Source organism: Somniosus microcephalus, chromosome 6, assembly GCF_052327205.1.
Source record: "Somniosus microcephalus isolate GS21.2 chromosome 6, FLI_Smic_1.0, whole genome shotgun sequence".
Taxonomy (NCBI): domain Eukaryota; kingdom Metazoa; phylum Chordata; class Chondrichthyes; order Squaliformes; family Somniosidae; genus Somniosus; species Somniosus microcephalus.
In genome coordinates this window covers 189,716,073-189,741,645 of record NC_140992.1, presented here as the reverse complement: position 1 = coordinate 189,741,645, position 25,573 = coordinate 189,716,073, and the positions used below count along the sequence as shown (strand labels likewise).

The window sequence follows — 25,573 nt, the reverse complement described above, 5'->3', positions numbered from 1 at the left end:
GGTGGGTGAGGTGGAGCAGTTCGTGTTCTTCCTCAGCAGCAGAGCTAGAAATTCGCACCTCAAAGGGTCTGTTTATAAAAGGAGATTGCTATCTGAGCAACGATCCTTTTATAAAGTCATTTGAGACAGTCCAAAGCACTCTGCAAGATTTGCCAACAACCATGAAGGAGTCAACTAGCTGCTGTGAAGTTCAATTTAATTCAATTCAATTCAATTTTATTTGTCATATATGCAGCAGATGTGTGTACTGCACAATGAAATGTTGATTTTTACGAGTCCTCCCAACATTGGAATAAATATGGCATAACAATGATAAAAATACTAATAGAAATACAGTAATAATAAATAAAACAACAGTAATAAATAATAATAAATTATTCGTTCATGCAGGAAGGCTACAATCCACCATGAAGTGTGTGGCAACTTAAAAACCTGGGCTGACCAGTAACATTAATGGTAGTCATGTGTGATACTTGTTCAACAAACTGCCTCCTATGAAGTGATATCTGCATATGAAAAAGAAAAAAAGATGCATTTATACAGTGCCTTTCACATTCGCAGGAAATCCCAAAGTGCTACAAAACTAACAAATTATGTTTGCAGTGTAGTCACTGTGGTTATGTAGGCAAACACAGCAGCCAATCTGCACAGCGAGATTCCACAAACAGCAAAGAAATGACAGACCAGTTAGTCATTTTTAGTGGTGTTGGTTGAGCGATAAATGTTAGCCAGAATGGTGGGAGAACTCTCTGCTCCTCTTTGAAAAGGTTCTTTGGGATCTTTTATGTCAATCTGAACAGGCAATGGCCAGGATAGGGGATGGAGTTTGTGGCAGGGGTCAAAGACAATGGCTTTAGTCCTCCCAAGTTTAACTGGAGGAAATTGCAGCTCATCCAAGACTGGCTATCGGACAAGCAGTCTGATAGCACAAAGGTACTTGAGGGGTTGAGAGAGGTAGAGCTGGGTTTCATCAGCCTGATGTGCCTCAATAATCCCGAGACTCGATGTTAGCGAAACAAAACAAGGCTTTTATTAACTTAGAAGATAACACGCAGTGGAGAGAGGTATCTTCCATCTGGAGCTCTGCAGTACTGGATATGAGGCCAGACTGAGCTGGCTTACATAGAGGCCAGGTATGGGCGGAGCCCTACACACAACACATTCCATACATTCCAGTATACAATACAATGGTGAGGAGAAACCTGAAACCAACCACAGTCACAGGCAATACAATGGTGAGGGGAAACCTGAAACCAACCAGTCACAGGCAGTGATGAATGAAATATTTCATCACACAGCCAACATGTAAAAGCTAATGCCATGTCTGCAGATTAAATTGTTAAGGACCAGCATGTAGACGAGGAACAGAAGTGGGGCCAAGGTGCATTCTTGGGGCAGTCTGGAGGTAATGGTATGGAGGCGGGAAGAGAAGCAATTGCTGAAGATCATTTGGCTACGATCGGATAGGTAAGTGTGGAACTAGGCGAGGGCATTTCCAATGCACTGGACAACAGAGAGGCGTTGTATGGTTACATTAGCACCAGATGCTCTTTGGTACCACGGTGAAATTGGATATTGTTCATGAGCCTAGACAATGAGTGACTGCAGTCTATGTGAACACGGGTAGACATAAATGGCTGGTAGTCACACAAGGTAGAACAAACAGCAAATAAGACGAATGACCAATTAAGCTGTTCGTTTCCTTTAGTTCGGCATCCTTTTTCTATTGTGTCTCGTGAAGCATTTTGGGACGTTTTTCCCCGAGAGATTTTTTTAAAGCCATTTGGAACAGGCTTGTGTTTAAAATTTCATCCGAAAGACATCGAACGGTGATAATTCAGCATCTCCGTCAGGAGGGACTGCACTAATTCTGAAGCGTCAGCCTTGAGTAGGGGTTGAAATCAGTGTCCCAAACCCCACTCCACAAAGCTTGTTTGTAAGAGTGATGGGCAGCTGAAATAAAACACGATTGTCGCTCCTGAACTGCCAAAACACTCCCTCAATGACAAACATGGCAGACTGTCCCTGACTGCCCGGTCACGTGGGTTCGCCTCTTGGCGCTTTCCTTTGACCCGGAAGTGATCCGCTGACCCGGACGCGCAGCGCGCCAGTTAAAGCGCGAAGGCAGTCTCGCTTGTGATTTGTGTGCAATTAAGCGCCGCTGGTTGCGGCCTGTGTCTGTGAGCCCGGTCCCGGTGCTGAGGCCTGTGTCTGTGAGCCCGGTCCCGGTGCTGAGGCCTGTGTCTGTGAGCCCGGTCCCGGTGCTGAGGCCTGTGTCTGTGAGCCCGGTCCCGAGGCCTGTGTCTGTGAGCCCGGTCCCGGTGCTGAGGCCTGTGTCTGTGAGCCCGGTCCCGGTGCTGAGGCCTGTGTCTGTGAGCCCGGTCCCGGTGCTGAGGCCTGTGTCTGTGAGCCCGGTCCCGGTGCTGAGGCCTGTGTCTGTGAGCCCGGTCCCGGTGCTGAGGCCTGTGTCTGTGAGCCCGGTCCCGAGGCCTGTGTCTGTGAGCCCGGTCCCGGTGCTGCGGCCTGTGCCTGTGAGCCCGGTGCTGCGGCCTGTGCCTGTGAGCCCGGTCCCGGTGCTGCGGCCTGTGCCTGTGAGCCCGGTCCCGGTGCTGCGGCCTGTGTCTGTGAGCCCGGTCCCGGTGCTGCGGCCTGTGTCTGTGAGCCCGGTCCCGGTGCTGCGGCCTGTGTCTGTGAGCTCGGTCCCGGTGCTGCGGTCTGTGTCCAGCCCAGTGTCTATTGCCATGTCTGTGGTTCCACCGAGCCGCTCGCAGGCCGGCTGGCCCCGCGGGGTGTCTCAGTATGGGAACAAATATCTGCAGGCCAAGCCGCTGACCCTGGAGAGGACCATCAACCTGTGAGTAACCGGCGGATTGAATGTACTAGATGGCCGGACGATGCGTATTTGTGGGCGGGCTCATGTTCCCCATCAACCTGCGAGCCTTCGTGTAAACCGCTACATAACTAGAGCCATTTGTGCTTGAAAACTTAAAAAACAAGTGGAGCTGAGTACCGGCGTTACCCGAGTAAGATCCCTTGCTGATATGTGGGTGTATCCGTTACTGGGTGTTCGGCTCAGGCCCCCACAGGTGAAGTGTGTAGTTCAAGTTATCCCCTGTTCATAAATATCTGCAGACACAGTCCTAATCTTGAAGAGGCTTTGCGTACGAATGTTTAAATATGAATCTCTGTGACATACTTCATGTATCAATTTGGGTTTTGAGTACTTGCAGATTGTGTAAGTGTCTGATTTGCCTGTTATTGACCTGTCGGTATCTAGCCATGTGCCTGTAATAGTTTGTGTGTCTGTGTGTAAGTGAATGAATGGGAGTGGTTTAGTGCAGGCATAGAGAAACAAACGTGAATGAACCTGGTGGCAAATAAAGTGGAAATGGCTCAAGCAATGGACCATAGGAACGTTGGCCATTCAACTCCTTGAGCCTGTTCTGCTATTCAGTGAGATCATGGCTGATCTGTGACTTAACTCCATATACCTGCCTTTGTCCCATATACCTTAGGTTAACAAAAAGGTATCTCTCTCATTTAAAATTAACAATTGATCTAGCATCAATTGCTGTTTGCGGAAGAGTTTTCCAAACTTCAACCTCCCTTTGTGTGTAGAAGTGTTTCCTAATTTTACTCCTGAAAGGCCTGGCTCTAATTTTTAGACTATGCCTCCTAGTCCTAGAATCCCCAACCAGTGGAAATAGTTTTTCTTTCTCGCTCCCCTATCTGTTCACCTTTTAATATCTTTGAAAACTTCGATCAGATCACATCTTAACCTTCTAAATTCTAGGGAGTGCAATCTCTCCTCGTAACTTAACCCTTGCAGTCCGGGTATCATTCTGGTGAACCTACACTGCACTCCCTCCAAGGCCAATCATCCTTCCTAAAGTGTGATGCCCAGAACTGCATATAGTACTCCAGGTGTGGTCTAACCAGGGTTTTGTGCAGCTGCTACCCCCTTGTATTCTAGTCCTCTAGATTTAAAGGCCAGCATTCCATTAGCCTTTTTGATTATTTTCTGTACCTGGACATGACATTTTATTGATCTATGCACCTGGATGCCCAAGTCTCTTTGGACAGCCACTGTTTTTAGCTTTTCACATTTAGAATGTACCCCCATTCTATCCTTTTTTAGGTCCAGAGTAGTTGACCTCACATTTGCTTACATTGAAATCCATTTGCCACAGTTTTGCCCATTCACTTAATCTTATCAATATCCCTTTTTGTAATTTTATGCTTTCATCTACACTGCCTACAATGCCAGCTGTCTGTGTCATCAGCAAATTTGGATATATGACTTTCTATGCCATCATCTAAGTTAATAAATACTGTGAATAGTTGAGGCCACAACACGGATCCCTGCGGGACACCATTAGTCCCATCCTGCAAATTTGAGTACCTACCCATTATCCCTACTCTGTCTCCTGCTGCTCAGCCAATTTCCTAACCAGGTCAATAATTGGCTCTCAACTCTAGGCTTCTACCTTGGATAACAGTCTCTTATGTGAGACTTTATCAAATGCCTTCTGGAAGTCCATATAAATAACCTCCATAGACATTCCCCTGTCCACTACTTTAGTCACCTCTTCAAAAAATTCAATCAGGTTTGTCAGGCATTACCTATCTTTCACAAATCCATGCTGGCTCTCTCTGATCAGCTGAACATTTTCGAGGTGTTCAGTCACCCTATCTTTAATTATAGACTCTAGCAATTTCCCCACAACAGATGTTAGGCTAACTGGTCTATAATTCCCTGGTTTCCCCCTCTCGCCATTCTTAAATAGAGGAGTGACGTGCAATTTTCCAGTCTAAAGGAACGGTTCCTGAATCGAGAGAACTTTGGAAGATTATAGTTGGGGCATCTGTAATGTGCTCACTTACTTCCTTTAAAACCCTGGGATGGAAACCTTCTGGTCCTGGGGATTTGTCACTCTTTAGTGCCATTATTTTCTTAATTACTGTTATTTTACTTGTGTTAATTTTATTGAGTCCCTGTCCCAATTCAATATTGATTTCCAGCATGTTATCTTCTACTGTAAATACTGACAAAGTAATTATTCAACACGTCTGTCATTTCCTTATTATCATTGACAATATTACCAATTCCAGTTTTTAAGGGGCCAACATTACATGTAATTGTAAAAATTCTTCATATTGATTTTGATATCCCTTGCAAGTTTCTTTTCATACTCCATTTTTGTAAATCTTACTACCTGTTTTGTGAACCTTTGCTGTTCTTTGTATCTTTCCCATTCTCCAGGATCTGTGCTTTTTTGCATTTTTGTATGATTTTCTTTTAGTTTAATGCTGTCCCTCATCTCTTCAGTCATTATGGCTTTATTTTTGGCAAGTAGAGCTCTTGCCCTTCTGGTATAAACTGGTTCTGTATCACGTTAAATTATTTTTTAAACATCTCCCACTGATCTATCGTCTTACCCATTAACAGATTTGCCCAGTTTACTGTGGACAGTCTCTGCCTCATCCCGTTGAAGTCGGCCATACTTAAATCTAGAATCTTAGTAGCTGTTTTGCATTTCTCCCTTTCAAAAGCTGTGTTGAACTCTATCATATTATGATCGCTATTGGATAAATGTTCACGCACAGCTAGGCTTTTAACTAAATCTGACTCATTACTAAATCTAATATGCCTTGCCCCCCTTTGTTGCCTCTAGGACATGGTGGCCCAGAAATTCGGGTCGGGGGGCTTCCCGCGGGTGCAAGCCCCCGATCTGCACTTACCTTGCGCGCCGGCCGTTGAGCTCTGGGCCCCCATGGAATTCCGATCTGGGGCCTGGTCCAGCTGCCGGCGCACAGTGCTTGTGTATCCCAGGGGTGCAATTAGTTCGATGTGTCCCCTGGGATCACATAGGCCAATGGCAGCCAATCGGAGCAGGGAAAAGCCCATTCATAAGTCTTGACAGGAAGAGCTGTCAAGACTTATAAATACTACGGCCCCAAAATAGCACTAAACATTCAAATAAATTATAATCACATTTTTAAAATAAACTATAAATTACATGAAATAACTATTTTAAACAATAATATAAATTTTTGAAAAATAATTTTATATTCTAATGTGGCTAAAAATAAACTTACCTTGCTTTAAAGTATTTAAAAAATAATAAACCTGTGGAAATTTTTTTAAATTTTAATTAATTCACCACTTACCTTGTAAAAAGCAGGCCTTACGCCTGCTTTTTACATTTCTAAATCCTGCAGGCTTACGATCCCGGAGAAACCTGTTTTTAAAAAACAAAACAAAAACCCCAACCTAAGTTTGATGCGCACGCGCATCCTCCTCCGCGCACGCGATCGACCTCTGAACCTCTTCGTTCAAAGGAACGGAAGTGCTGGTTTCCCGTGCATGCAGGAAACTGGCAATTCCATTCGGCCTACGGGTGAGTACCCCGTGGATACTCACCAGTGGAAACCCAAATTTCTGGGCCATTGTTGTAGAAAACTATCCCAGACACACAAGAAATTCACTACTTTTCTGACAGGTGCTAGTCTGCTTATCTCAACCTGTATGAAAGTTAAAATCCCCCATTAAAACCACTCTGCCTTTGCTGCACGCTTGTCTAATCTCTGCATTTACACAATCTAGCACTTCACAGCTGCTACCAGGGGGCCTATACATGACTCCCACTAGCCTTAAATCCTTTCCTATTTCTTAATTCTACCCATAGTCTCCACTGCCTGCTTACCCCTTTTTTATATCCTCTTATCATTAGTGATTTCATCCCTAATCACTAAGGCTACACCTCCCCCTCTGCCATTTTCCCTATCTTTCCTGTAGACATTATAACCTGGTATATTTAGTTCCCAGTCCTGACTGTCTTACAACCATGGCACAGTAATGGCTACAGTGTCATACCCTCCAATTTGAATTTGTGCCTGCAGTTCATTCAACTTATTCCTTATACGCCATGCGTTGTATAAAGAGCGCTTATTTGGGCCCCACAACCTAGCCTGTCCTTCAGCTCTATTGGTTTACTCACCTGTTTCTTATTTCTCTCTCTCCTGGTTTAAGCTCTTTATATCTTTTAGTTTTCCCTTTACCTGCAGTGCCTAAAGCACAATTTCTGACTGTTACTCTACCCTTCCCTTTTGTTTGTACTTCAATTTCCTCCTGAACATCATCTCTTCACCCCCCCCCCCCCCCCCCCCTTTTTTACTAGTTTAAAGTCCTTGTGACTGCCCCATTTATCCTTTCTGCTAGGACCCTGGCCCCAGACTGGTTCAGGTGGAGCCTGTCCCAATGGTACAGTTCCTTCCTGTCCCAATGCTAGTGCCTGTGCCCCATAAAATGGAACCCCTCTTTCCCACACCACTCCTCCAGCCACGTGTTCACTTCCCTAATCAGTTTATCTCTACGCCAGTTTGCAGATGACTCGGGTAATAATCCAGCGATTATAACCCTTGAGGTCCTGATCTTTAATTTAGCTCCTAGTTCCTGGTACTCTCCAAACAGGACCTCGTGCCTACTCTTCCATATGTTGTTTGTCCCAACATGGACCACAAGGACTGGATTCTCCCTCCTTTCAAGCTGGTTAGTGATGTCCCTCACCCTGACACCAGGTAGGCAACATACCATGTGGGACTCTATCTAGCTTACAAAGGATGCTATCTGCCCCTGTAATTATAGAATTCCCTACAACTACCACATTAAGCTTCCTCTCCTCCTCCGCCTCCCACCTTAGGACAGCCTCCTGCTCCAAAGTGCCATGGTCTGCATTCTGGCTGTCCTTCTGACAGTCTTTATCCTTACCCTCACAAGTAGCAACTACATTGATCAGTTTCTGTGAATTCTTGTTCTCTTTCTTACCTGGGTTCCCCTTACTTTGCACACTATCGGTCACACCAACCCTGTTCTAAACCTGCACCTCTCTACGTGATTTGCCCAAAGTCTGGAGCAAATTGTCCAGATACTCCCCCTCCCTTATGTGTCGGAGTGTCTCCAACTTGCATTCCAGCTCAATGATGCTGAGCTGGAGAGATTCGAGACGGAGACAGCAGTGTTCGCTCGGGACAGTCTCGTTGTCAACAAACACGCACATACTGCAGTCCAGACATACAACGTGCTCTGCCATGTCTTAGTATAACCTTGTTTTATTTATTTAATTAGTTAAAAAATTTTATTCAACGATTATTTATAATGTATTACAGTAAACTCTTTCGTGACCAGGATGGTGCCGCTTGATTAAAAATTCCGGATAACAGAGAAGTATACCTACCGAGGCAATTTCTAACAAACAAACAAAAAAAATCAAGAAATGTCCAGTATGACCTACAGAATGTTCTGTTAAATGGATGGTAGAAGATGCTTGAAGTACAGTACTGCCAGTTGAGGGTAATCCATTACTCTTTAATTACTTAACAGTAAAGCTAAACTTTTAAACTACTGTATACTGTAGTTTATGTACACTTATTCCAAGTCAGCTGGTTCATCAGGAATATCCATGCCAGCTGGGTCATCAGGATCATGCACTTCAACAGATTCTTCAGGCACTTTCACTGCTTCAACTCTTTTGGAAGCTTTCTTAAACATGTCCCGGATGTCTGCTTGCTTAGTGGACTCTTGCCTTTTTTGTAGAAAAGTGGAATGCAAAATATGGAGTTGCATAACTTCTTGGGCAGAGTAGCAAAGCTGCCTTTCAGCAAATTGGAGGATTAAAGCAAATCCATCTGCAGCTTTAGCCCAAGAAATCATCTTCTCTTCAGAAATCTCATCCTCTTCACTTCTTTCTTTGGATTCAAAACAGTCTCAATTATTTCATCATCACTTAGCACATGCACAACGCCAACTTCTCTCTCTGCATCAACCCACTGCTCAATATCACTTTCACTGAGGTTACGTAGAGGGTTTGCTGGGCCTACATTTTTCACCATGCCAGCCATTTCCATTACTGCACTCTTCTTGGGACGAACATTGAACCCATGAAATTCCTCCTCTGAAGAACCTTTGGCAAACATTACAGGAGGCCACAATTTGCACCAGGCTTGTCTCAAAGTGTGACCTTTCACCAAGTTCCAGGAACATGCAACATTAAAGATGGTATCTTTTAAGATTGTATTCCTTCTGAAATGCTTGAATTTTGTCATCTTGGTTTATCAGTTTACGTAGGAAGTCTTTCTTGTAATGACACTTGAGATTTTGGATAATGCCCTGGTCCATGGGTTGTATGAGAAGTTACATTTGCTGGCAAATAAATGGTGAAAATATTTCCCGAAAGCAACTCTGATTCATGCGGATGGGCTCTACAATTATCAAGCAATAAAATGCATTTGCTATCTTCAGGTTTCCTTATTTTATGGAAATGTTCCCTCACAGATGGAACCAATACAAAAAGATTTCCTTATCCATCCAAGCATTTCTTTGAGCTATATACTCAACAGGTAAGTGCCTCACATTTTTAAATGCACGGGAATTTTTATACTTCCCAATAACAAGAAGTTTAACCCGGTGTGATCCAGCAGCGTTCGCACATGTTAGCACGGTTACACGATCTTTACTTTTCTTGTAACCTGAAGCACTAGCCTCAGCAAGCGTTGATTCTGGCAAAAACCTCCAAAATAAGCCAGTTTCATCGGTATTGTATATCTGTGCTGGCGACAAATCATGTTGCTGCACAATCCGATTGAAATAATCGCAGTATTCTTCGGCGGCGTTGTGATCAGCTGATTTCTTCTCCCCGGAAATGTCGAGTCGTCGTATCCCGTGCCGCAACTTGAAGCACGTTGGCCATCCCTCGGAGAAAGCACACTTGTCAGTGAGCTCCATCTTTGCGTAGAAATCCTTCGCTTTCTCGATTTAGCATAGGTCCGGAAAGCGGAACACCCTCTGAACGCTTAAGAGAAAACCACTCACAAAGCACGGTATCCAGCTCTTCAAGCTTAGGCTTACGAAGCGTATGCTGTTTCTCTACACTCTTGGATGTCTCCGAGCTTGAATAAAACTTGAGCAGCTTATCCTTCTGCAATTTGATGTTGTAGATTGTTGACGAACCGATTTTGAATTCATTCATAATGTTCATACGCTTCTCTCCCCTTTCTAGTCTTTGACAATCTCGATTTTCTGTTTTTGAAGTTAACACCATTCTCTTCCTTTTTTGCTTTGACCAACTTTTGGGAATTCCATAATGCAAGATGGGGGAGATAATTCACGATAAAGATGGAGAGACACAATGTAAACGCACAGAAAAATGGTCGATCGGAAGAGAACTACCCCCACGATGCTGCTTTTTCACTCACCATCACCACTGACTAACTCTGCCACCGTGGGAGACTCTGACTGGGCAACATTACCGGTTATTGAGGTGTTTTCTGACTATCAGTTTTGTCGGTTATTAGAGAATTCCAGATGATTAAGTGCCATTTAAACAAGAGTTTACTGTAATTAGTTTATCGAGTTAAGCTTTTAATTTGATAAAGTACATTATAGTTTCCCGCTCTTAGTTTAAACCACTGTCCTAGCTCGGAGAGAAAAAATGTTAATACTCACCCACCGATCACCACCTACCTGCTGTCCTGTCATGTCGCTCCTTGTTTTGTTTTTAAATCGCCGCTGTCTCCACTCTCGCCCTTTTTAAAGTGCAGTAAAATGGAGAATAAAATGGGACCCTCCCCAAGAGTGAAAAGATTCAGATGAAGGAGACCTCTGTTGGTTGAATAAAGAACCAATGTTGCTGAAAGGATTGGAGGAAGAGGAGTGGATTTGATTTTTTGTTTTTGTTAGTTGATTTCTCGCTGATGGTAAAATAGATGCTGAATTCAAATTCCCCAGCCACTAAATAGTGTACATAATGACATTTAACTAGGCTATCGGATATATTCTTGATATATGGAAGATATAACTGTCTTGAGTACCTGTGGGCCAAGCTTCTTGTTTTGGAGAAGGTGATCGCTCGTTGTAATGGAATGTGGTTATGTATGGGGTCTTGAAGTATTTACTGACCAAGCAGGTAGAGACGACTATTCAACCTGTGACTATTAATGCCACACTATTCATGGTGTCTTAGTACCTATAGGCCAAGCAGATTGCCTCGGTATTGCACTATAGAGTGTATTGGCTATCTATGAGCATATGTATATAACACAGTAACCGAGAGGATGCCTGTAAACCAAGCCACTGACTCTGGAAGGGATTAAGTTGTTAATGTGAACTTGTATCAGTAAATTAAAAATACTGAAAATACAGGTCTGTCAGCATTATTGTTAACTGACTTTTCAGGTGTGTACCCCTTCATCAGAACTTGACAAAGATAAACAGGCATTTTAGTACCCTTGGAAAGGTAAGGGGGAGGGTGAAGAGAATGTGAATGAACTAATACATCAGAGGGGGAGTAAATGGGTTGAACGATCTGTAATCTGTTTAACTATATCCTTCACTTTCTCAACAGCAAGGGGTGCTTGTGATGTGGGGTAAGTCTGTCACGTCTTGGGATGCGAAGGTAGTGTAGAGATCCTTTGTCAGAATTGTTTTTGTGGGTTATTCTTGTATCTTTCACCCTCTACTGTTTGCACATTCTTTTCTCTCCATCACCTTGTCGAACAGTCTTTAACAGTTTGCAGGTTATTTAACCCAGGAGCTGCTTCTATGAATAGGGTCCTCCTCTTTCCACTTTTTTTTAAAACATATTTCAGTTTGCGGTTCTGATGAAGGGGTACATACCTGGACAGTCACTTTCTCTTGATGCTACCTGGCCTGCTGTGTCTTTCTATCACTAAGTTTTTTCTTTTAATTTTGATGTATCTGTTTGGAATCTTGAATGCTGCATGACAAAATGCTGGAGATGCAAATATAAATGCAAACTTTCTCCTGTATAATGTATGTGGCATCTAGTACTATCGGCCAAGTAGGAAGTCCAAGCATCTGATCCTAAAGCATATTGTTAACCTGAGTCATAGTGTGGTGTACATGTCCTTTTTTTGGGGGGGGGGAGGAATCAAGAGATGAGGTCTGTATGTCCAAGAGACTTTTGAGCTGTAAGCGTCTGCTGTGTAGTTTAACTGTAGCAGTTGATGTGATTTCTAGCACTCTCCTTAAGGTTGTGAGAGGATGTCTGATTCATTCCCTGGCCTGTGCTACATCAGCTGATCTTAGCTGGGGTTATGGTAAGGGTGCTGCCAATTGTCCCCAGTACTAGAGTGGGTGTTTAAAAATTAGACCAGGCTCCTGGATAGGTGTCTCATGGGACCTGTGGTGTGCAGAATTAGGGTTGCAAAATTCCGGGAGTTTTTAAAAGAGGAAACTTTCCATGGGAATTTTGAGTTTTTTTTGCACACTGATGGTTTTTGCCTCTGACCCTTATATTATCTTTGTCATAAAAATAGACATACTGCGCCATACAAATAAAAACAGGCTTTCAAAACTTTATTTAGGTTATCATTTTGAACTTTGTTGAACCCCCACAAAAAAGACCCATCTAAAATAAAATAAAAAAGAGCGTCAGCTTATTTAGCCTGTAATTTGTCCTTATTTTGTCCCTTTTTGAGTCTTCTACTCATCATTGCTCCTCCTGATTCTCTGACTCTGGCTCTGACATGTCCATTTCCTCCTCTGTGTCACTGTCTAGCTGTGTGGTGGACACTTCTGTATCTGGCTCAATAAGTTGTAGGTTTGCCCAGATAGCCACCAGTTTCTCCGCTCTCGTTAGTCAGCCTGTTGCGCACCTTTTGTATGCGTATTCCCAAAAAGTGACCGGTTTCGTTCAGAGGCCGCTGATGAAGGTGGGATTTGGAGCATCACCGATGCAATGGGTGACAGAGCCTCCGATGCGCAAAGTCCCTTCCACCAGGTATGTGCACTGATATGCTTGCATGATTCCCATATCCCGTCCCCATTCCAAAGACCTTGCTTGGTAGAGAACTTTGCCAGACTTCCCAGAACTTTGCCCACGTCCAGATTAAGGTGGCGTGAGGGTAAAAATCACACTAAGCGCTGTTGATCTGTTATCCAGGAAGTATTGGTCTCCCAGCATGCTTTGGGTCCAGCATGTATGCTGCAGCATGAATCGGCTTGACACAAAATTCTTGACACATCTGTATGAATTGAACAATTGCCGCCTTCTCTGCTTTGAGCAGCAGGGATGTGGGTAGGGCAATGCTGCAGTTGTACAGGGCCTTGGTGAGACCACACCGTGAGTATTGTGTGCAGTTTTGGTCACCTTATCTGAGGAAGGATGTTCTTGCCATGGGGGGAGTGCAGCGAAGATTCACCAGACTGATACCTGGGATGGCAGGAATGATGTATGAAGAAAGATTGGGTCGATTAGGCTTATATTCGCTAGCGTTTAGAAGAATGAGAGGGGATCTCACTGAAACTTATAAAATTCTAACAGGACTAGACAGACTAGATGCAGGAAAGCTGTTCCTGATGGCGGGGAGTCCAGAACCAGGGGTCACAGCCTAAGGATAAGGGGTAAGCCATTTAGGACTGATGAGGAATTTCTTCACCCAGAGAGTGGTGAACCTGTGGAATTCTCTACCACAGAAGACAGTTGAGGCCAATTCATTAAAGATATTCAAGAAGGAGTTAGATATATTTCTTAAAGCTAAGGGGATCAAGGGATATGGGGAGAAAGCAGGGACAGGGTACTGAATTTGGATGATCAGCCATGATCGCATTGAATGGCGGAGCAGGCTCGAGGGGCCAAATGGCCTACTCCTATCTTCTATGTTTCTAATGCTGATTTGTTCTTTTAAATCAGCAAAAAGCCTGAACATCTAACAGGACAGCGTCATCTTCAATTTGAGCAATTGCAGATGCTACTGGAGAGTAGTTTAAGGCTGCTAACCACTCTCTCCCAAAACCCATCATCCAGCAGTATTTTCTTGATGGTGGTTTCCATGTCCCCAGACTGGGATATTGCCATTTCTTGCAGCGACTCCTTACCCTCCAGAAGGCTGTTGTACATTATGGCAACGCCATCAGTGTTGCTGGGCAGCTTCAGTGTGGTGTTTTTGTTGTTTGCTTGGAGTTGTAGGTTGCTGCAACTACCTGTTTTTCCCCTGAAATACTTAACAACTTGCTTGGCTCTCTTGTACAGTGTTTCCATGGTTCTCAAACCCATGATGTCCTTGAGCAGGTTGAGCCCATGAGCTGCGCACCCAATAGACGTAATATGAGGGTAAGCCTCCTCCACTTGAGCTCAAGCAGCTTTCATATTCGCAGCATTGTCAGTAACTACTGCAAAGACCTTTTGTGATCCAAGATTGTTGATGACTGCTTTCAGCTCATCAGCAATGTATGTGCCTGTGTCTGTTGTCCTTCATGTCTGCTCTTGAACACTGGGAGAGGAGTGAAGACTCTGTAGTTTATGATGCCCTCCCTTCATACATTTGACCACCCATCTGAGATAACTGCAATACAGTCTGCCATCTGTTATACTCCGCCTCCAGCAAATAAGTAGACAAAGCATGTCTGGTGGGAGGATGGTGTGCATGGCGAATAACATTGAAAAATCTCTTCCAGTACACATTGGCGGTGAGCCTGTCGCATATACAGCTCAAGCAAGGCACTCATCTGCATTCTTCTGGCTATGGTTATCCATTGTATCAAAGAACTTTCCAAGTGGGCCAGGAGATGCTGAATGTGAACCATCATCTTGAATGGAAGCACAGGAACTCTGGGCTGACTGCTGTGAGCTTTGAGTGAAGTTGTTGCATTTGGATAAATGCTGCTGCATCTTTGTGGCATTCTTTACATATGGCTTTGTACAGTGTTTGCACATGTACACAGTCTTTCCATCTTTAATGCCTGGAGTAAAATGCTTCCCACATCCGACGGTAAACGTGGCATTGTTCTCTGCAGAGAAATAAAGGGCATTCGTCTCTGTTGAACTGCGGTCGATCAGCACGATTGCAACAGGGTAAGTAAATTTTTCCTCATGCTCCATGTGATGGAAGCATGACCTATGCACGCACGACGCTACATCACCAATAGAGGGAGCTAATCGCTCATCCAACCAATCGGGACACATTTATCACAGTCACACACACAACTTGTAATTATTAAAACAAGCCAAGTCAGAAGAGAAACATATATTGATTAAGAAATTCCTTAATTAAGATTGCATCTCTGGTAGTAATTTTAAGAGAGGACCTGTTGGGGGGGGGGGGGAAATGAAAAATACAAAAAAAATATATTATGCTAGCATGTGCTTTTTTGGGCAAAATTCCCAAGCTAAACTTCCCGTGGGAAATTTACCGGAAACTTTCCACCCCTTCGCAACCCTATGCAGAATTAAAACTTGTTTGAAAGACGTTAAGGTTGCGGTATAAAATATTGAACAAACATTGAGGATTTTTCTGCAGACATGTATCCATTTTATAATTTATTTAATGTACTAAATTAAGTTTGGAATTTGATTGACAGTCCTCCAGATCCTGTGTTTTATAAAGACAATTTATTTTCCAGCTTTCTCTTCTAAAGACTGTGCATGCCAGGATACTTTTCCACAGGCACCACCAGTTCCTTAGCGCCTTGCCCAAGTGGTTATTCAACCGTGACTGTTTGAAATCTCTTTTCCATGAATGGCATCACACCCAAGCACTAACTTTTACTCGCCAGCGCCTGGAATTTCTGTGGGGGTTCTCTTGATCTCCTGCCGTAACCTTGGCAGAAGATCAGTGGAATCCCTGGAGAAACTAAGTAGCTGTTTGCGCTGAAGTTATGACAGAAGATCAGCAGCACCCCCCATGGAACTTCTAACCCCCCTTCCTGGTGATGTGTGAACGATTGCACTTCCAACCATGGGTCTCTTGATGGTAATCTTGGGCAAGAACCTTGGCTGTTTTTTTCCCTTCTTCCCTATCATAGGACCAGTTATAACTGCTGTTCAGAGATCTGTGAACTCAGCACAGACCAAGCATCTGAATAAGCAACTTTTCCTAATAAAGAGGAAACAAAGATTCTTGAACTCTATTGGATATATATTTACAGTCTTTTAAGATGCACTGGGAGCTTAGCTGCATATGGGGAGTGTTCTGGGGCGAAAGTTCTTGTTCGTTCTAAAAGGCAGGTTGATCTGCAGTCTTTACTGAGATAGCTGATCTCAGCTGGGGCGTGACAATCGCCCTCTGGTTCAATGGCTCTGTCTACATTGCACATGAGGCATGGTCACTCATGTAAGGTGCTGAACTGCCAGTATCTGCAACTAGACATCAGCAAGGGCCTGTACTTTTGGGGGCGTGGCAAGGATGGAAGATAGAGTTAAAGCAATTTGTGTAACATACGTCCGCTGCTATTCAGGGGTTCCATTTACTTTGAGATTTTCTAGGATTTTAAATATCAGTAGTTTTAACCCACAAGGCAGACACTTGTATGAATTGTAGATGTTATTAGTGAGCTATTTGACGGATTGTGGATTAATTGGTGTGAAAAAAAATCATAGAATGATCTAGTACAGAAAGCTGCCATTCAGCTCATTGTGCCTATGCTAGCTCTTTGAAAGAGTTATCCAATTAATCCCACTCCCTTGTCCTTTCCCCATAGCCCTGCAGATTTAGCCAATTCCCTTTTTGAAAGTTGTTGTTAAATCTGCTTCCTCTGCCCTTGAGGCAGTACATTACAGTTCATAACTTGCTGTTTTTAAAAAAAAAAAAAAAAAAAAAAATAATTCTCATCTTGTTTCTGGTCCTTTTGCTAATTACCATAACTCTGTGTATCCTCTGGTTACTGACCCTTCTACCACTGGAAACAGTTTCTCATTTACTCTTATCAAAATCCTTCATGATTTTTAAACACCTCTGTTAAATCTCCCCTTCTCCTCTAAGGAGAACAGTCCCAGCTTCTGGAGTCTCTCCGTGTAACTGAAGTCTCATCCCTCATACCATTCTAGTGAATCTCCTCTGCACCCTCTTCAAGGCCTTGACATCCTTAAGTGTGGTGCTCAGAATTGGGCACATCTACCTTTAAGAACAAAATAAGACACCAATAGTTGATTGCTCCCAAAGCATTGTTTAGCCCTTTGGTAGTCTAGGTTTTTGCTCCTGTTAAGTTTTTTGGGGGGTTTGTGTGAGTATACTGTAGTTTAATGAACACTTGCTGTCTGAGGTTATATGTCTAAATGGAAATCTGATGGTCTTCACTTTAACTGATCTGTTCAGTGGCAAGGAAAGCAAGATTTGATACAGCTGTCCTGACTTTAACTGATCTTGCTAGTATAAATTTGAAAAGGGGGGTGGGGGGGGGGGGGAAAGCAGCAAATACTGGAAATCTGCATTTAAAAACTCCATGCAGGACATGGCAGGTCAATCAGCATCTGTAAAAAGGGAGGGTGGGGAAAGACAAGGTAACATTTTTGGGTGGAGGCCCATTTTTAGATACTAATGGAAATACTCTTCTCGCACATCAGCTTTGAATTGTTTGTTTTTAACTTTGAATTGTCTGTTTCCTTCTACTTTCAGTTCAGGTTGTATAATTTATGTATCACTATATTGGGGCTCCCAAGTTCCTGAATGGTTACTTACTAATTGTCAGCTTGGTTCAGTTGGTAGCACTCTGGCTGAGATGGAAGGCTGCACATCAAGCCTCACTTGAGCACATAGTCTAGGGTGACCCTTCAGTGCAGAACTGAGGGAATGCTGCATTGTCAGAGGTGCCACCCTTCAAGTGAGGCATTAAAAATGCAGTGTCTGAATCTGCCCTGCGGTATGGGTGGGGTCGTAGTGTCTGAATCTGCCCTGCAGTGTGGGTCAGGTAGATCTTGTTGCTGAGTTTCCATTAGATGGGCCTCTAAGGAGGTGGTTTGTTTTTCCTCCTGACGATCTGGACCAATGAACATATGCTAGATCTGGTTCTGACTCTGCCCCTGTTTGGAAAATTTTGTGTTCCAGTATAATTATTTCTTGGATTTGTCTTCATGGGTACTGTAATTACATTCTCATTGCAATGTATAACACTCTGGGAAATCTCTCTTCAGGTATCCACTGACTAACTACACCTTTGGTACCAAGGAGCCCTTGTACGAGAAGGACTGCTCCGTGGCAGCTCGATTCCAGCGCATGCGGGAGGAGTTTGAGAAGATTGGCATGAGGCGCACAGTGGAGGGTGTTCTGATTGTGCACGAGCACAGGCTGCCTCATGTACTGTTACTGCAGCTGGGGACAACCTTCTTTAAACTGTGAGTTCATTGTGCCATGGGGGTAGGGATTGGCTGTAAAAGATCTTTCAGTTTTGGGGTGTGAATAATCAAACCCTTGGGCAAACTTTCACAAAAGTGCAGTTAGTTGTTGATTGGTGCATTGCACTGTAGTGATGGAGTTTTTTTTGGTTTTCCTTTGTCTCTGATCTCTCCATTGGTCATCAGCAGTAAATGCTGGCTAAAAGCTAACAAAAACAACTTGAATTTATATGGTTCCTTTAACGTTGGCAAACATCCCATGGTGCTTCATAGGAGTGTAATAAGATTAAAAATTGACACTGAACCATAGGAGGTGACATTAGGACAGGTGACTAAAAGTTTGGTCACAGAAGTTTTAAGGAAGCTCTTAAAGGAGGAGGGGGGGGCTTGGGGAGGGAATTCAAGCTAATGGCCTCAACTGCTGCAGGCATGGCCGGCAGTGGTAGGGCTCGGGGCGGCAGGTGCACAAGAGTCAGCAGTTAGAGCAACACAGTTGGAGGAGGGTTGTATGGCAAGAGGGCTGAAGCCATGGAGGGATTTGAACAAGAGGATGAGTATTTTAAAATTAAGTTGTTGGTGGTCCAGGTGCCAATGTAGGTTAGCGAGCATTGGGAGTCGCCTAACATTCTTATGGTGTGGGGAGGAAGAAGGTTGGAGGCAGTTGTTGTTTGCTTTCCAATAAAATACCAGCAATACACAGCAGGTCAGTCATTTATAAAGAGAGAAGACGGGTTCTAATGTTTTGGGTGTTTAACCCTTCATCAGGTGAGTACATGCCAGAAACATTGTAACCTGTCTTAACAGATGCTGTGTGGCCTGTGGTGTATTACAAATTAGCAGTATTTTCATTTTATACTGTGTAAAATCTTCCAAAATGGTGGAAGGTGAAGTTTACCTTGGCTGTAACCTTACTGCAACTCCCATGGAGGCAGCTATGTCACTTGATTTCACCCCCCCCCCCCCCCCCCCCCCTCTCACGGGACTCGTGGGTTGCATGCAACCAGATGTAGTGAGCAAACTCCTTTTACCTTTCAACTGTTTTGAATTCAGCCTACCCGGGTAGTTTTAACCTTGTTCCTAATGAGCTTTGGTTCATAGCACAAAACTGGACGTAATTCGTCATAAACTTGATAGTTTGGGCATGAGGATGCCTAGTGAGAATCCTGGTGCAGTAGGGAATGCACTATTTAAACTTTGATTAAGGGGCATAAACTGTTAGATCCGTGGTTCAGTGGATAAATAATTACACGGATGCTGTACATAAACAAACAGGTCTTTACTGGAGGAGGGTCATCTCTAGACTGGGGTACAGAGGCATGCGCACAGCTTATATACCGGTGTGGTTACTGCCGGTACTACAGTATACAGGAGCTGTAAAAAGTAGTTCTGACTTAAAGCACATACACTACAATTCCTCCCTTTTTAGATTAATAATACCCCCTTAATATTCAAATAACAATTACATTTTTACATGTACATTTAATAACAAAAGTCCATTTATAGATTCAGTCTTTGGGGCGGCTTCCTGACCCTTTCGGGAAAGCGCCTTTCCGGAGGTTCTTGTTCTTGGTGCAGAGGCGATTCTGACCCCTTTTCATTGGGTTCCACTGCTACTGGGTCTGAAGTAGATGCTACCGGTATGTCGGGTTCATCCCCAGGTACTCGAGACATGGGGTTGACGCCTTCCTGTGACGCTAAGATCTGATCGACGTGGCGTCTCACAATGTTCTCCCCGACATCCACTGTGTACATTAATGGCCCCTGCCGTGTACATTAATGGCCCCTGCCTTGTACATATCGTTCCGGGTTGCCAATTCTCTGTTCGATAGTCACGGGCCAAGACTGGTTGCCCTACATTGAAGCTCCTTGTCAGCTTCTCGTTGATGTGCTGGAATTGTTTGTCCTCAACATTTCTTCGCACATTTGGTCTGAGCAAGTCCAGACGAGATCTCGACCTTCGGTTAAAGAACATCATGGCCGGGGTCTGGTTGGTAACTGCATGTGTCGCGTTTCGGTAGGCTAATAAGAAATTGTCCATCTTATGCTGTAGTAGAATTTCCTTGTCGCGCATGGCCTTTATCGCCTTCTTAAAGGTTTGTACGAACCTCTCAGCCAATCCATTGGTGGCTGGATGATACGGGGCGGATGTGTAATGCCTTACCCCATTCCTTTTCATGAATTTTTGGAACTCATCGGACACAAACTGTGGTCCATTATCAGAGCAGATCTGCTCTGGCAAACCGTTTCTGGCAAATATGGTCCGTAGGACTGCAATCGTTTTTCTCTGTAGTGGTTGAAGACATCTTTATCACCTCAGGCCACTTTGAATGAGCATCCACTGCTATTAAGAACATTGAGTCCATGAATGGACCAGCGAAATCAATGTGCACCGTTGCCATGGAGAGGAGGGCCACTCCCATGGGTGTAGAGCGGCATGTGGTGGTGCATTTTGGACCTTCTGGCATCCTAAGCAGCTCTTAGTTAGGTCTTCGATTTGTTGATCGATTCCCGGCCACCACACAAGCCCTAGCAAGGCTTTTCATTTTCACTCCCCCCAGATGACCTTCATGTAGCTCCTTTAGCACTCTCTCCCTTAACTTGGGTGGAATCACTACTCTGGATCCACACATCACTGTCCCCTGGCATACTGACAGTTCTCTTCTGGATGAGAATGCTGGCAACAGTGAGTCGCCATGTGTTGGCCATCCCCTCACCGTCAATTCATATACCCGTGACAGCGTCAGATCATTGCGGGTCTCCTTCTCTATATCCGCGTTTGTTACTGGCAATCGTTCAATTATCGACGAATAAAATATCTCGATAGGGTCCACTGCTGGTGCTTCTTCCACCGTAGGCAGTGGCAGGCGCGATAGCCCGTCAGCGTTCCCATGCTGTTTCGTGCCTTTTATATTCTATTTCATATTGATTCGCCCCTAGAAACAGGGACCATCTTTGTAACCGCTGTGCAGTCATTACTGGCACGCCCTTCTTCGGATTAAAGATGGAGACAAGTGGTTGGTGGTCAGTCAGCAAGGTGAACTTCTGCCCATGCAGATAATGGTTGAATTTTTTTATTCCCCATACTAGGCTGAGGGCCTCCCTGTCAATCTGGGCGTAGTTGCGCTCGGCTGAGGTTAGTGACCGAGACGCAAAGGCCACTGGCCTCTCCAACCCGTCTGGGAATTTGTGCGACAGCACCGCTCCAATGCTGTAGGGTGATGCATCATCACATGCCAAACGAATTGGTAGTGCTGGGTTGAAATGGGCCAACACCTCTCTTGATGTGATCAATTCTTTACACTTCTGGAAAGCTCATCTACGTTCGTCATCCCACTTCCATGGTACCCCTGTTTGCAGTAGGGTGTTCAGCGGGTGTAGTACCGTAGACAAATTTGGTAAGAACTTGTAATAGTTTACCAGCCCGAGGAACGACCTCAGTTGTGACACATTTTCCGGTGCTGGAGCCTTGACTACTGCCTCAATCTTGTCAGGGGACTTATGTAACCCCTCTTCATCGATGACGTGGCCGCAATAAGAGATCTGTTTCTGGAAAAACTCGCACTTGTGGCGATTAGCTCGTAGCCCATATTCCTTTAATTTGGCAAGCACCTTCTCCAAGTTAGCGAGGTGATCACTGTCATTTTTGCCCGTGACCAAGATGTCATCCAAATAACACTGGGTCCCTGGAATCCCTTGCAGGACCTGATCCATCGCCCTTTGCCAGATAGCCGGAGCCGAGGCTGCTCACCAGCCGGTTGTATTGATAAAGACCTTTATGGGTGTTGATCGTAAGGTAATGTTTCGAAGCTGCTTCTACCTCCATTTGCAAGTACGCCTGGGCTAGATCAATTTTGGTGAAGCGTTTACCACCAGATAGCGAGGCGAAAATATCCTCCGTTCGTGGAAGCGGATATTGCACCATGTGAAGGACTGGGTTCGCTGTCACCTTAAAATCCCCATAGATGCAGACCTTCTTTGGTTCCCCAGGCGTATTACTCAACGACCTCTTCATTACAGGGACGATGGGTGTAGCCCACTCGCTCCAGTCCACTTTGGACCGTACTCCTGAACGTTCCAACCCTTGCTGGTCTGATTGCATAAGGCACTGGTCTGGCCTTCAGAAACTTTGGGCTTGCATTAGCCTCTCTTTTAATTGTTGCTGTTATTCCTTTTTAGTGTTCCTAGTCCCTCGTGGAACACTTCTTTTGCGTCAGTTAGCATTTTTGACAGTCGTCCAGGTGTGACGTCGTCATCCTTTTTGGCCTCCACCTTCAGTGCCTGTATGGAATGCCAATCTAAATGTATCTTCCGGATCCATTCATGTCCTAGCAGTGGTGGTCCTCCATTTGGCAATACATATATATCCATTTTAGGTATTTCCTGACCTTTATGTCCCTTTCACCCTTATTTTTCCTTTGGGGTAGACTTTTTGCCCCATATACGTCTTCAAGACAATCTCTAGCTTTCAAGGGTATGTGTGAAAATAGCCGCTTGTAGTCTCTTTGATTTATGACTGTTAGAGCTGACCCTGTGTCCAATTCCATTTCCACTTGGACTCCGTCTATCTTGAGTGTAACCCAGATAGTCTGGTGATCCTCTATTTCGGTTACATTATGTAGTTTCAGACAACCCAGCTCCTTGCTTCTGGAGTCTGTCACTTTTCTGTTCATCTGAACCACTGTCCATCACCTGGTGTACCTTTTTGTACTTCTCCTCCTGTGGAGATTTCTTACTGTTGGTTTTCTTCCCAGACCTGCAGACTCTTGCTATGTGTCCTGCTTTCCCACACTGTCTGCACGCTTGGTCCTTGAATCAACAATCTTTCTGGTCATGTGTTCTGCCGCAGCGATAGCACTTCCCTGTTCCATAGGTCATTTCGTTGGTGCCGTATTCTTGCGGTCTCCATTGTATCTCTGCAGCGCCCCTTGCGGCTGCTTCGTGTGATACTGCCATACTGAAAGCTTTGTCCAGCGTAAGGTCCTTTTCTGATAGAAGCCGTTTCTGGGTTCCTTCACTTTGTAGCCCACACACAAACTTGTCCCTTAACGTGTCTGCTAGCCCCACTCCAAACTGGCAGTATTTCGATAGCTTGCGCAGTTCCATTAGGTACTCAGCATTGCTTTCGTCTTTGTGTTGGTTCCTTTTATGGAACTTAAATCGTTCTGCTATCTGCAGCGGTGTGGGGTTTAAGTGGTCCTGTAGGATTTCTACTATGCTTTCAAAATTCTTGTTTACCGGCTTCTCTGGGGTTATTAGATTTTGCAGTAACCCATAAGTTTTTGCACCCATGGAATTTAACAGAACCAGTGCTTTATTAGCATCTGGCACTTCATTCGCCCTGCAGTACACCTCAATACGTTCCACATATGTCGCCCAATCTTCGACTTCATTGTCAAACGTAGAGATACTGCCACTCTTCGGCATCCTTGGTTGTGCGTTAACTATCACCAATGGCACTTCCCGTGCTTCCCCTTCTTCTCTGCTGGCACAAAATGGCGTCTCCCGCGCTTTCCTTCCTTCCTGCGCTCGCCCGTCTTCTCCGCTGCGGTTTCGCAAAATGGCGTCTCCCGCGCTCTTCCTTCTCAATGGCGCCTCCCGCACTCTCCCTGCTTCTCAATGGCGTCTCCCCTTGCTTCGCCCCGCGGACCCTGATCAGCCCGTGATCCCTGGCTGTGCTCTGCGCGTTCTTCTCTTGATATTTGTCGACGCCGCTCAGTCTAGAACCTGGCTGTTTCTTACCCTCTGGTTTTTTGCAGTATTTTTCCTCGACGCCGCTCGGTGATCAACCCCCGGCTGCGCCCTGCTCTCTTCACCCTTTTTCTTGCCCTGTCGACGCTGCCCGGCTCTCTCTCTCTCTCTCTCTCTCGTCGGTCGGCTCCAGCCCCCGCTGCTCGGGAAGGGTCTGCTCTGGACCTGTCGTCGGTCTCTTACTGCTCGTTGTGGCTGGCGAACCAAGCCCGGCTCTCCACAGCCTCCCCAGTGAAGTTGGATCTCTGCCTGACTGCTGGGCGGTTGCTCGCGGTCGACGCCCGTGTTCCTGGACTCGACCTTTTTTTTTTGTTTAATGTTGCAGGTAGATTCGCATCAACACTCGTCGCCACTGTTAGATCCGTGGTTCAGTGGATAAATAATTACACGGATGCTGTACATAAACAAACAACAGGTCTTTACTGGAGGAGGGTCATCTCTAGACTGGGGTACAGAGGCATGCGCACAGCTTGTATACCGGTGTGGTTACTGCCAGTACTACAGTATACAGGAGCTGTAAAAAGTAGTTGTGACTTAAAGCACCATACCCTACATAAACCTATTTCATGTGGGCACCAGTTTTCCATAATGAAAGTGTTCCATGCTGAGGTGCTGGCATCCTTCAACGTGGTCACAGGACTAAGATACGTATTAAATATGCTAGGGAGGATACAGCATGTACTTTTTTTTTGGCTAATTTCCTCTCCCAAAGGTATTGATTTACTGTGGGGTGCAGTTACACAGTTGTGTTTACATCCCTGCATGTGCCGAAGTGATCATTGTTGGTGTGAGCAGGCTATTTCTGCACAGCAGGCATCACGGCTGAATCCAGTCCTTATCTAACTTAACGTGCACAGTTCCAGCAGCAGTCACTGGATCATGATCAGGAGATGGAGCCCTCATGACGTTTATCCCTCTCCCTATCGAGGGGTGCTAAGGCCAATTATATAACATCCTAATAAATCAGCATAGAGTTAGGATGGTTAGATAAATTTGTCAAAGGAGTGTGTAGCCTTTGAGGCTAACTACCCAGGCTGCAAACTGAACAATTTCGACCATCGGGTTTTCTTGAAATTGGTAAGCCAGTGCAGATTTCATCTCTTTTTTAACCTACCTCTAGTTTCTGTTGCTTTTGAATTGTAACATTCATTCTGTGCTTCTTGTTTTGTGGATTTAGGCCTGGTGGAGAGTTAAATCCTGGAGAAGATGAGGTGGAGGGTCTGAAGCGTCTAATGACAGAGGTACGGAACCTGTTTTCAGATAGGAGCACTCCAGACTGGTTGGGTGGAGTACGTGCTAAAGGATCAGCTGGTCGGGCTCTGACCGGATTTGATTTTTATGGTACTGTCCACATGTCACACGATTAAATGGAAGCCAATTAATTTATGCTGCTTTGTGCACTTTTGTTTGGAGTAGCTCGCGTTAGATTTAGGCTCTTGAGTTTATGGAAAATTGCTGTCTGCCCTAGAACCCTTTGCCCCTTGCTGTGAGGGGTTGGTTTCCAACCTAATGTGTGCTGTTTGTGTTTAAAATGGGAATTTCACTTGTCTTAACCCTCTTGCAAATAAGTAGGGGAGGGGTAGAATGGAAGTAAGAGCAAAACGAGAGGATGTTCAGAACAGTTAGTAATTTATTGAATTGATTTGTTTTGAAGCCAGCCCCAATTGAATGTTGTATCTGTACAACTGTCACAAACT

General features: G+C 44.7%; 1 protein-coding gene across 2 annotated transcripts in view; it reads left to right on the top strand.

Moving 5' to 3' along the window:
* Positions 1-2,078: 2,078 nt before the first annotated feature.
* The window catches only part of nudt21 (nudix hydrolase 21), a 37,790-nt gene continuing 14,295 nt past the window's right edge, over positions 2,079-25,573 (top strand). The window contains exons 1-4 of one of the 2 annotated variants that reach the window (XM_085991043.1): positions 2,079-2,854; positions 12,579-12,800; positions 17,928-18,128; positions 25,054-25,117. In XM_085991043.1, coding sequence (XP_085847169.1) covers positions 2,742-2,854; positions 12,579-12,800; positions 17,928-18,128; positions 25,054-25,117 — 600 coding nt within the window. In that variant the 5' untranslated portion in view covers positions 2,079-2,741. The remainder of the gene's footprint in view (positions 2,855-12,578; positions 12,801-17,927; positions 18,129-25,053; positions 25,118-25,573) is intronic. The other variant, XM_085991044.1, reaches the window with a different exon arrangement.